This window comes from Python bivittatus, unplaced genomic scaffold (genome assembly GCF_059951505.1).
Source record: "Python bivittatus isolate LINGU-HERP-01145 unplaced genomic scaffold, Pbiv_v1 ctg000070_np1212, whole genome shotgun sequence".
Taxonomy (NCBI): domain Eukaryota; kingdom Metazoa; phylum Chordata; class Lepidosauria; order Squamata; family Pythonidae; genus Python; species Python bivittatus.
Window position 1 is genome coordinate 15,828,445 of NW_028277034.1, and position 12,093 is coordinate 15,840,537.

General features: G+C 39.0%; 1 protein-coding gene across 1 annotated transcript; it reads right to left on the minus strand.

Moving 5' to 3' along the window:
* Positions 1–391: 391 nt before the first annotated feature.
* Positions 392–11,683, minus strand: APELA (apelin receptor early endogenous ligand). Its single transcript, XM_015887937.3, has 3 exons — positions 11,231–11,683; positions 7,901–7,990; positions 392–1,981 (listed from the first exon to the last, which is right to left on the minus strand). Exons 1-2 carry the CDS (start codon positions 11,304–11,306, stop codon positions 7,902–7,904), a joined length of 165 nt encoding a protein of 54 aa, XP_015743423.1. The 5' UTR covers positions 11,307–11,683; the 3' UTR covers positions 392–1,981; position 7,901.
* Between the last annotated feature and the right edge of the window lie 410 nt (positions 11,684–12,093).

Here is a 12,093-nt window from a genome sequence, read left to right on the forward strand (position 1 = left end):
AGCCCCTACAGGGAACACCTACCATTAAGCCCATTCTCATGGCACCACAAAATAGAGGGGACCATCAGCCACTCTCTCTAGTTTCCCAGCTTGGGCAGCAGAATCTGTCAGGGCAAAGGCAGTGTCTAGGACTCAATATCAAATATCAGACAAAGTAATGCAAACTAAAATAAAACTACATACTAATGTTTCTTGTTTGGAAAAACAGTGTTGTAGGAAGAAGCAAATCATTTGTGGACAGCGTCGGCAGCTAGCTTAGTTGCAATAAAGGTTCTGAAGCAACTTGAAGAATAAGATCTTTCACATATCATTAAGTATTTATTTGATGTATAATTTTTTTCTTAAAGGACCTCAAAGGAATGTATATGCTTCCTTCCCCCACTCCCATGCCGATTTCCTTTTGAAAGAACCTCTATATTTTAAATATTTCTACTGATGTTTAATTATTTGCACTCTTTTAAAAATACATCTCTTTAACTTATTTGAGGCCTTATTATTGTCAAAATCTGGCAAAGCAAGTATTAAAAAGTTTAAATCTCAAGTGCAACCCCATACTAATTTATCTGGGAATAATCTGCTTGCACTTTTGAACCTATAGAAGATTCCATATCTTCACGTCTTAATTCTCAGTTTGGTTCTTTATGGGTTAAATGATTTTATTTATTTCATTTAATCTAATCACATGACAAATTTTGTTTAAAACATCCAGAGAGATTATTGTATTAGGAATACAACACAGCACACTGACATTTAAAAATATTGATCTTTAATTTCAGCAGTTCTCTCCAAAGAAAGGTGGATAATTCTTATTCTGCTGGAACTGGACAGCCACAATATCTTTAATGCGCCATTATCTGATTAAATTCTATTAATAGTTTTGGTTTAAAATTGAAAAAAGAATGGTTTAATGTATAGTTTACTTAGGTAGATAGATTATTACTGTTTATATTGATCCCTTATGAAAATTAAAAAGAAATTAAGTAAAGATTTCACTTCTCTGTGAAAGTGGGTGATTTCAATATACAAAATACAAAAATGTTAAAAGATACATGAGAATTTAATGTGATAATGCTATTTGAAATACATTTTTACAACATATACAGTTACAAACATGCTTTAAGAAATTAGTGAATCACAATATATGATCCAAATAGATTGTAGTGTTAAAATGTCTACAAATATATCAAGGACTACTTTATGGCAAGACATATATTACAATGCTGATCTGTTAAGCACCTGATCATGCAAAGCCTTATTAGCACAGTGCATTTCCACTGGTATAAGTGAACTCTAAGGCTCAAACATGCTTGTGAGGTTTTTCTATTAATTTTAGTTAGTATTTAGGAATTTCCCCTTTAAAAAATAGGCAGATTATCTAATCTCCCACCCCTGCTGACATGCTATGACTATGTTGGTTGGAAATTCTGGAATTGTAGGCCAAGATAGTGTAGTATCTTGTAGGGCTGGGTTGAGAAACACTGGGCCACAATAGGAATAAAACAGATCATCCTGGTCTTCAATTAATAGTGAAACTGATTAAATAATTGTGGCTTTAAGCAGTCATGTTGTTTATCAAACACTAATTTCATTCTTGCATATTCTTAATAGGGTGTTAAAAGATACATGATTAAGAGACACTTAATACAGCAAAAGCTTTTTCGAGAACATAATTTGTCTAATATTGTAGTGTTTGCTTTCTGGTTACTAGAAACTATACTATACTGACATGCCAAGAAAAGTGGTGAGTATACTGCACTTTTGGATGGTTCTCCAGCACTTCTGGATAAGATCTTTTGGTTGATCATTGTTTTCTCCTTTCTTAAAGAATCCCCAGACTCCAGTAAAGCTTCTTCCACCAGATTTCTCATACGATTTCTGTACATTCCTGATGATGGCTTATGGAGATTATAACTGTGCCATTATCAAATGTTGTCATCTGGACTTCTGTGCTTAATTCTTTTTCTCAACAAATTTGAAGAAACTATATTATAAGGAAGAGAGAAGCAGACTGGATTTAAAATTGTCATGCTGAGCTGGTCCATAAAAATATTCTTAACAATAAATATATGGGGCTGCCAATGTAGTCAGACCATGATCATAAATAATTAAGGAAGAGTGGGATACACCTTTGGGGAAATAACAATTTTTTGTAGATTTATAAGGGGAAATTCTTTCCTTCCCCCTGAGAAAGAAGCTTAGTAATGTGGTGGAGATGAATCAATAAAAATATAGGGTCACAAAACAGAGTTTCCTAGACCATAGCAGAACTAGAAAACACCATGAGCAAATGCATTATTAAGCTGTTGAGAGGGTGAACTACAAAATCATGTTGCAGGTTCAATATTTTCACATAGCTATTGACATTTCAATGAAATTCAGGAAAGAACTAGTATTTGAGACCAGTTCAATTTCTTACAAAATCTTAATAAGTCCATTTACTTCTGGTCATGGAAAAAAAATTCTGTTTCTTGTAGAACAGATTCACCACTAAATACCTATGTGCCCTACCAAATCTGCTCAAGAGATGCTTGGGGATGCTTGGGAAAAGTGTTATCCTGGAAAAAGATGTTAGATTAGATGTTACCCCAAGTGTTCTCATCATTTTAAAGTGTTTTTTGCACAACTTTGCATTATGCAGCTTATTATGGTGTTAAGAAAATGCCTGCTGAAGAAAAAAAGTAGCCACTGTGTTGTACTGAGAGCTGGTTCCTGTGGAAATGTAGAGGAGCTATGGTCCACCTGTTTCTCTGAACCAAGTGATTAAAACTGAGTAAACAGGATACATTTGCCTCCGTATGTTTAGCCACCAGTTAAACTGGTACTTTACTCAAACAGAATTTTCTTCTTGTGGATGCTCAGAGGAGCCTACAAGTCTAGCTGTGCTTAAGTGAGAGCCTTGGAAAGATAATACTGAACAAACATGTAAATTGCAATATGTCCAAAAGACTTTGCTTGTTTGTCAGGAAGAAAAGATGCGTTTGGAGCCTTCTGTCAATCTAGCATCTTGTCACTTCTGCTCTGCCTCCATTTCCTGTCTGTAAGAAACATCATTTTTATATATGGCCAGCTAATAAAATAATATGGTATTATATAATGATAATTCAATGAGCTTCATGGAAAAAGCACTGCAAAGGAAGGTTCGGTGGAATCAGTGGAACTGTGATGATCTTCCTGCCCAATGAGCATTTAATATTATATGAATCTTGTGAACAGCAGCTTGATTATTATAGGCATATAGAGAAAATGTAGGATAGCAGATATGCAGTGGTTTGGTACAAATATAATTTATTGGCTTTCAGTTCCTTGGTGAAGGGAATCTATTTACATTAGAGTGGAGACCAGGATTTTTAAGACATGTTATGAATCTTCTACTATAGTAAAAATGTCTAGCAGAGAAACATCTTCTAAATTCTTAAAATTAGGCCAGTGCAATAACTGAATACATTAGAGCTCAGATGGTGTTTTTTTTTCCTCATTAAATCTTAAAATATTTTTCCTCAGACAGAGAATGACCAAAGTACAGTAAAAAGGCGTGCCTTACTATAAAACTAGTCTAAATCAGATTCAGTCTCAATAACTTTCATATAGACATGTAACATCTCTCTGCCCCCAAAACTCCCCTTGCATCCCTTTTATTTCTAAGTAGTTAATCAGAAGTATAGCCCAGAGCTACATGAGTTGTCATTGGAAATGGGATATTATCTATAAATATATATTAATCCTCTTAATAATCAACCTCAAACATAGGTTACTTTTGTATGGCCTCCCCTCCCCTCTTGGTTCCTGGCAGTTATGCTCAGCTACAACCTAGTCAGGGTGAGTGTTGCAGTTTCAACACATTTGGAGGGCCACAGGCTGGGAACTGGGAAAATTTGCTATAGCAGCCTTAAAAAACCATAGTGACATCTTATTGCCGGTTCTGAACCATATAAACAGATTTTGTAAATGCTAGTAGTATTCCTACAAGTGAGTCCAAATGCAGCTCGTCTTCTTGCTGTGTGTGGCCTACATACATTTTGCCAGTTTCAGTAAGAGAGAATCCAGGGGCTACCAAAATAGGGATGAGGCCATAACTAGCCCTAGAGCCTCAGGCTGCCTTTCACTGGTTTATAACCTAGAAAGTTTAGAAATAAATTGGAACTACTGACTCTATTATATCCTTCCTACACTGGATGCACCATGCATAAATTGATAGTTAAGAGCATGTGCTTCTGCTCCCTGCCTCTTGTTATAAGCAAGCAGCTCCATAAATGGAACTAGCTACAAAATAGCTTTTAGTTTTACAAATAGCTATTCTATAAGGGGGTAGGTAGGGGAGTAACAATCCACCCAAGTGCATATTGTATCACCCAGGTCTGCAACAGTAACTCACACGCATTATATTTCAAGACACATTAAAGACTTGTCTCTATAACATCAGGAAGTGCTGGATGTGCAGGAAACAGATGATGAACCACTTTTGTGGGAATGGCTCAAGGCTTCTCCTTCCATCTAAATCCCACCAAAGTGACTACATTTTATGTGGCAAGTGAACAGATGTGATTCCTTTGGCTAGATATTCTTCTGCTGACACCATCAGTCTCTTACTCTCCCATCAGTTCAATTCAACCCCAAGATAAGCCTCAGCCCTAATTGTTTTCTTTGATCTCCTATCATTTAAAACTCTAATGGTCTAACTGAACTGGATCATGGAAAAAGTAATGGACAGTGCTGAGGCAGCTTTGAAATACACTTCTTATTCCCACTAAAGAGGATGTGCAAGCATTTAAATATGAGAAATATTAATTTTTATTTAATGAGGTTTCTATATTTTACTTTCTTGGGGAGAAAACTCCCATGGGGTTTGCTTTGGAATAGAAGAAATATCCATTGCCTGCCTTAATCTAAACATTTATTTTGTATCAGTTAATAGAATGCACAAAAGATAAAGCAATTATCTAATTTGCTTGGGATGGGCCTAGTGAAACACTGATGGTGTAGCATGTTTTGTGAGCTCAGTCAACTGTGATTTTCTCAATGAACCATAGCTGAACAAACCATGGACTTAGTCAGGAGCAGGAACCAGTTCCCAGCTTCTCTCATCATGGAGAACACTGACTGGAGCTGCTGGAAACTGTAGTTCAACAACTCCTGCAGTGCCCCAGATTGCTTGCTTCTGAACCAATATGGTGCGAGAAGCAGGTTGCATTACCAGATCTGGGCTGCAATAATCCAGATAACTGCTAGCTAAAGTTTTCTGTATTGTTTTGCTGCCCTTTATTAGTCTCTGGGTTTTTACAGCCAAGATCTAGAATCTCATTTCCCTCTAAGTCAGAGATGAAACCTCTTAGACCTTCTAAATCTAAAGTGATTCACTAATGCTGCAGTACAAATAAGCAACAAACAAACAAGCAAATAAGAATGACTGCCATGTGAAGTCAGATGTATTCAGAAGGTGCCACAGCAAAGGTTTTTGCTATGCCATTTTCTCCCAACCCTGTAACAGACAGGATTCATGGGAGTGGTGGGACTGGCTGACATTCAGTGCTTGGTTTTTGTTTGGATTCAAGTGCCTAGAAAAAGCAAACATTTCTTTAAAGATAACTTAAAACCACTTTAAACTACTCAGAGGTGGGTCTTCCTAGTTCTAACAGGTGTTTAAAAGAAGTGACAGGGATTACAACTCCTGTCATTTTTAAAAATGTATTTATTACAACTAGACTATCAAAGACTATGTAGTTACCCACATATAACAAAAGAAGTTGCCAGATGCAAAGTGTCTGACCACATGTTTTATTCATCTGTAAATGAGATGCTTCCTTGAGAAAACAGCTTAGCATTCTTTTGATCTTTGCTCTAGTATGTCCTAATTCTATCCTTCTGGACTGTTTGCATTTATATGCTGTCACAGAATGCAACACTGCTTCTTTGCACTTTCCACTATTTAAGCTGCAGGACCCCAACTGAGTTCATGAGTACTACTTTAGCCTTATACATTGCTGGAATGCAATCTAAAATTTAAAGTGCTCCCACGTCCTCATGGCAACAGCTTGCCAGCGACCTCTTTGAACAAAATGCCTTATGAGCTGCTGTCACGGGCCACTTTTGTGTCCAGATCTTCTTTGCTCTGCTTTTGCTTCATAAACTAGCCTACCTAGAACTGTTACAGAAGGGCATTTTAATTCTTCCATTGTTTAGAAAAGTAAGAATGTAAAAGGCTTGACACCTAAATTAAATATACATCTATTCTGGGGATTTTTTTTTTTTTAAAGTAAGATGCTAAATTTACCACTTAGCTAAATTCCTAGCCATTTCTCTGAAACAATATCCAGATCTATAGTTTTATTGTCACTGATATTGTCATGAAATTAAAACATTGAATAGATGCAGAGTCAGTAAAGTTTGGCTGTTCTGGAATTAAAATCTGTAATGATCCAGATGCTCCTGAACTTCAAATTCCAACATCCCTCACAATTAGTCATAGTGGCTGGGAGGTGTAGTTTAACAACATCTACAGAGCAGAGATTCCTAGCCTTAAAAAAAAAAAAAAAGATTAATGTCACTTTGTTTTTGATATGCTCTGCTGCTATATAGCAATCTAGCACAAGGGAATTAATTAGATGAAGCATTTGCTATAACAGTATTTCCATTAATGTAGTCCAAGTGTTGAGGCACTTAGACCCAATTGGGAGGGCGGGGAACAACCCTAGGAAGCGGATGGAAAGAAACTCTATCAATATTGTTTTGCCTGATTTGTTAAATAACACACATATATGCTAAATTGCCATTCAACAACTAGTACAATTCTAATGACTCAGGTTTACCACTTAGCTTCTTAGGACTGGTGCATTCCAGTACAAAAGACTCCCCAAGAGAAGATTTTAAATAACGCTTTTCATCCCAAAATGTACTGTTTCTAAAAAACTGGGGGGAACAACGTAAAATAGGTACAGCAAATTTCAAATACAATTCCCTGACCAAACAGGCAAAGCAGTTTCCTTCTGCTTATCATTTTTCATTTAGAATTTGTTTAGAAACATTATTTGATAAGATTGACCTTACAAACTGCTTAGGTTGCCTGTACTACATAGCTAGAAATATTGGCTATTGTATTAGTATGGCCTGAAGATAAAGCACAGAATGATCCTGTCCTTTTCAATGACAGTCCTCTCAAGCTTTTGCATTTTTTTTTTTGCATCATATGCATTTGATCTGCATATGGTTATACAGGAATCCTGCTATAAGTGGACAGGAATCATACATTGGACCAATATCCAAGTAAACTAATGCTGTTATTTAGAAACCTTGTATGACCCAATATCTGAGAGATTTGTACTTCAGCATTAATGGCAATTAATTGCATTAATTAATGCAGTTTCATTGGAAGAGGAAATACTGGCCTTTGGCAAGTAGAAAGCTTCAGCAGGACAGCAGGGTTTCGAATGAGCTTTTTTCTCTGTACAGCTTCAGAGAGTGAAATAATTGACAGAGAGCCCAGTGCTACTCACTCATTTGGAACCATGCCCAGGGGTTCACATAAAACAAGTACTTTTATTGTTCTGTTTCTCCCTTTAGTTCATTCCCATCCCCACCCTACCCCCAGTACTCCCTCTTCCTTACTCTATTTTCAGAGCAAATAAAAACACAAAGACAGCAGCCCAAAGGAAATTGTTTGTGGTTTGGGGTCAATCAAATATCTCCTCCCCACTACCCCCCTACACACAACTGTTTGCAAATGGAAATGTAAGTTGCAAAGAGGAACATTCTGGTGATCCCATCCAGCTAGCTGCACAGTCTTTCCAAGTGGCAACATGAGAGGAGCAGCCTTTGATGGCTGCACCCTACTGGCACCTGGTTTTATTACCGTGTTATGATTGATCCTTGCCTAAATTTAGTCCCAGCCCTGGAAAATGTCTGATACCTCAAGGGAAGGGCACTCTGGAATGAAGGGGCATGCATCTCCTGTGGGAACAGTGATGTCTGTGTAGTTTTCGTCTGTTGGCCAGATTAGCTGGAAGACAGGAAAGAGAATATTGATATGTCAGGATTATGATATCAGCATTAATACAAGATAAGCAACCATGACTTCAGCTTGCTATCAGAAGTATTTTAGAAGCAGCACAGAATGTGTCTGCTTGTTCCAGGTCTTAGTCCAAGTCTAACAGACAAATTTTCTATTAAGATAATAGGCTATCTCTAGCAGGCTAACTCCCCCTTTCAAAAGAGTGTGTGTGTGTGTGTGTTTTAGAAATACTTGCACATAATAAAACCATCGGTTAGATTAGTATAATCTATAGACCCATCAGCTGTTTAAAAGTATGAGCCAGCCAACTGCAAGCAGCCTTATTGTATAAGCAATGCCTGGATACCCCAAAGTATATCCCATGGTGTTAAATGAGGCTTACTGCCACATAATTTGTACATGATGCATAACTAAAACTTTAAAGAGTAAACAGCTAGTATAATGTAATGGGATTAGCTTTAAAGGAAGCATGTATGGTTGAACTGTGTTCCTGCATAGATAAAAAGGACTGTGTGAAATAAATTCAAATGTTTTTTGAAAATATAAATGGTTTAAGTTTGCTAATTGTTTTGGCTTAGTTTTTAAACTTTAAGTTGTTCCCAGTTTGATCCCTTTCCAGGGTGCTAGACTGAAACTTGTATTACTCTCAGCCAGTATTCTGTCTGGGGAAGACAGGAGATGTATATTCCAAAATGTATTTTGGAAAGGTCCAGAATGGGAAATGCTGGATTATATCCTAAGGCATGAACAGCTTCTCATCTCAATGCAGTTGGAAAAACATTGAACAGACAGTTGTTCATTCTTTCTGCCTCAGCCTCGCATAATAATGGTCTGCCTCAGAGGGTTTTTTGTAACACATGCAAAGCATATCTGAACATTTAGGAAGGATGATTAAGAAATGCTGGTGTACCATGAGCCACTGAAAAGTAGAAAGCAAAATTCATTTCAAAGACCAGCATAGTAGCTAAAAATCTTAATTTGAAGACCGAAACTTCCTCATTTTTGCCTGGGTGCTCATAAACTGTTGCCTTCCCCTCTCTCAAGAGAATTGTGTAATTAAAATGCTTCTTTATGTTCTTTATTTAAATAACTAAGTAAACTAAGTTTCTCTTGAGTTGAACTCTACTCCCTGTAACTACACATTTTTATGTTTTTTTCTTGGCAACAATTTAGAAATGGTTTGCCATTGCTTTTTTTTTTTTTTTTGGTAGATTAGCTTACACCCTGGAATCTCCTGGAGGTCTTCCTTCCAAGGACTAACCATGTCCAACTTGCTTAGCAATTTTTAGATGGTCAAGGCCAGTTAATTGCTGCTGCCTGCTGTGCCATGTTATTCAAATCCAAATGTAATCATATTTCCAAAGCCATTGGATATACTTTCAGGAATGTAAAGATGCATGAACAATTGTTTGAACTTTTTGATAGTTTTCTATACCTGAAACTAGCCAAGAACAATTGCATCATGTCACAACCAAGCATTCTTCAAATGCTAGATGGACTGCCCAAATGGGGTGGCAATTTGGCTCAGTATCCTGTAGAACAAGGATCCACACCACATTGCTACCTTGGTCCTACCACATGCCCTGTATGTTTGTCCGGTATCCATAGTGTCTGCAGGGAAAGTGGTGTGCATAAAAAAATAGGCAGAGCTTCTATTGCACTGTGGTGGCTGCCATCTTACCTTTTTCTGACCCCATCCTGAGGACAACCTGCCTATGTCTTTGTAAGAGGCAATGACAGAGCCACCATTATCATTCTTGCCCCATCAACCCTTTGAACAGTTACAGGAGCTATGATATACTGTATATCTATATCTGTATCTACGTCTACATCTCTATACCTATAGATATATACATATGTATACACACACACACACACACACACACACACGTATTAGAATGGTCTGAGGGATCCTTTTTTCTCTTCTTCCCCATTAAGAGAACTGTTTTGCAGGATCAGACTGCCAGATGACTTATGAATAATATATTATTTCAGTTTTGTAGCATCCCAAAATCTTTTATATCTACTATTGCCTAACCTTTTGTGGACCACAGCCCACTTCATCAGATCCATGGGGAGCTACCTTAAAAGAAGAATATGTACACAGGTCTCTGCTTTTTTCTGTTGAAAAAAACAAACCTTGTTCACCTGCAGTGACATGTTTTTAACATGTGCATGAAATAGAAGGTGGGAATGTTCCTCAGTTCCTGCCTTGTTGCTGCTTTCTTCTGTCTTTCAGCCCAAGAGAACTGGAAATGAACGTTGTCACCAGCTGGCATTAAGGGAGTGCCCAAGTCTCCCTCCAGCTTCCAGGGTGCCACTTCAAGCTCTTTGTCCTAAAGTCCATGAGACCACATCAGAGTCAGCCTGCTGGGATTGTCAAACCCCCCTCTGAAAAGTCAGTTGAGGGTTGGACAGTTCTACAGTTGGAAAATCAGCTGAGGGCTAGACAGCTAGCTTCTTCAGTCAGACAATCCATACATCTGAACCATGTTCCCTTTGCTGCTTCCTTATTTCTTTGTTAAGAATAGAGCAATAGGAACCTGGGAGAGTGTCCGTGAATTGAATAAGCAAAAGAAAATAAAATGCAAGGCTCAGATTATACCACTTCTCACTGATATAGGCCAGCCTAATAGGGTTAAGCTATCATAGGAAGCTATAAAGCAGCAGTCCTGGCAGATATTACCTGAAGACTACAGGTAATTTCTAATCAATACTAAAAAGATTGCAAGGCATTAGAAACTTCATGTAAAGATATCAGTCACATAACTTTTTTAAAAAATACAATTTATATGCAACCCATTCCCTCAAGCGTTCTGGGCAGAAAATCACTTATGTATATTTGCGTTAGCATAACTAAGGTATTTTCTTAGAAGCTCCAACTTAATAGGATAGCAACCGTGCTTAAAGATGAGCCCAGGGTCTAAAATCGACCATCTGTACTTCTAGTATGAGTTTATTTTGATAAAGAAAGACACAAAATTAACCGACCTTGGCAAATCCAGCCTTTCAGACTTAAGCCCCACCACGCAGGTGCACGCCCCGAGGTGGCGGATATCCTCGCGAGGATTTCTTCATCTGCCCTCTTCCGAGGAGCAGAAAAAGCAGAGGCGGACAGTACTGCATGCGCGCTACCCCAGCCCGTGCCATGCAGAAGGAGCACCGACTCCTGCCCCAGCCTAAGCTCCCGTGACCGGGGGAAAGCAGGCAAGAAAGCCCAAGCCTTACCTGGCCTCTGCCCGTTGACAAGGAGCAGCCCCGTCAGCAGCAAAACCCAGCTCAAAAGGAGCTGCGGGAATCTCATGTCGGCGGGCGGGCGGGCGAGCGCACGCACGCAGAGGGACCCCTCTTTCAACTCACTTCGCGGCGAAGGAGCAGCTTCCCAGAAACGTGCCTGCAGTTGCCTCTGGCGCGGCTCACATTCTCCAAATGACCAGCCTTGCCAGGGAGCTGCCCCTGCTTTTCCCAGCAAGGTTAATGACCGCGGGAGACAAGGCTACTGGTTCAGCACGGTGTGGTCGGTGCCTCCCTCTGGGTCCCCCGCGGCTCAGCTCTGCCCTGCCCTGCCCTGCCCTGCCTTCTTCCTTTTATCACTCCCCCTTCGATTCCCTAAGCAAACAACAGGAAGGAAAGCCCGTGTGGAGCTGGAGATTTTTATAAGCGTCCCCTACCAACAAGGACCCAAACTTCCCTCACGATTCAGCCCAGGAAGAATAAATATATAACCCCCGCCCCGCCGCCCCGCTACTGGTTTCCTCCTCCCATTTGCAGCTGTTTACGCTTTTGCTATTTTGCTCATCTTTGTCCCATATGCAAACAAGCCAGGGAAGTGATGGAAAGTCTTGTCTTTTGTCTGGCTCTGAAAGGCCAGGCTTAAGACCCCCCAAAAAGAATTGTGGGCCCCTCCAGCACCCTCAACCCCCAATCCTGATCAACTAGCTGCAAAGTGCTGTCTATTCAAAGTGAAAAATATAAGCTGCTATATCTAACCTGTGTCTTTTGTGGCAGCAAGGACTTTTTAAGGAGCCAAAATACCTTGAGTTTAAATGTATGGTTTCTGAGACTGACAAGATTTAAAATGGGTATTGACT

What these genes read in the sequence shown, in the direction of transcription:
- APELA (XM_015887937.3), bottom strand. Translation starts at nt 11,306, where the DNA reads ATGAGATTCCCGCAGCTCCTTTTGAGCTGGGTTTTGCTGCTGACGGGG. An exon ending in TGTCAACGGGCAGAGGCCAG is followed by an intron (nt 7,991 to 11,230) that starts GTAAGGCTTGGG and finishes CCTGTCTTCCAG; the next exon opens with CTAATCTGGCCAACAGACGA.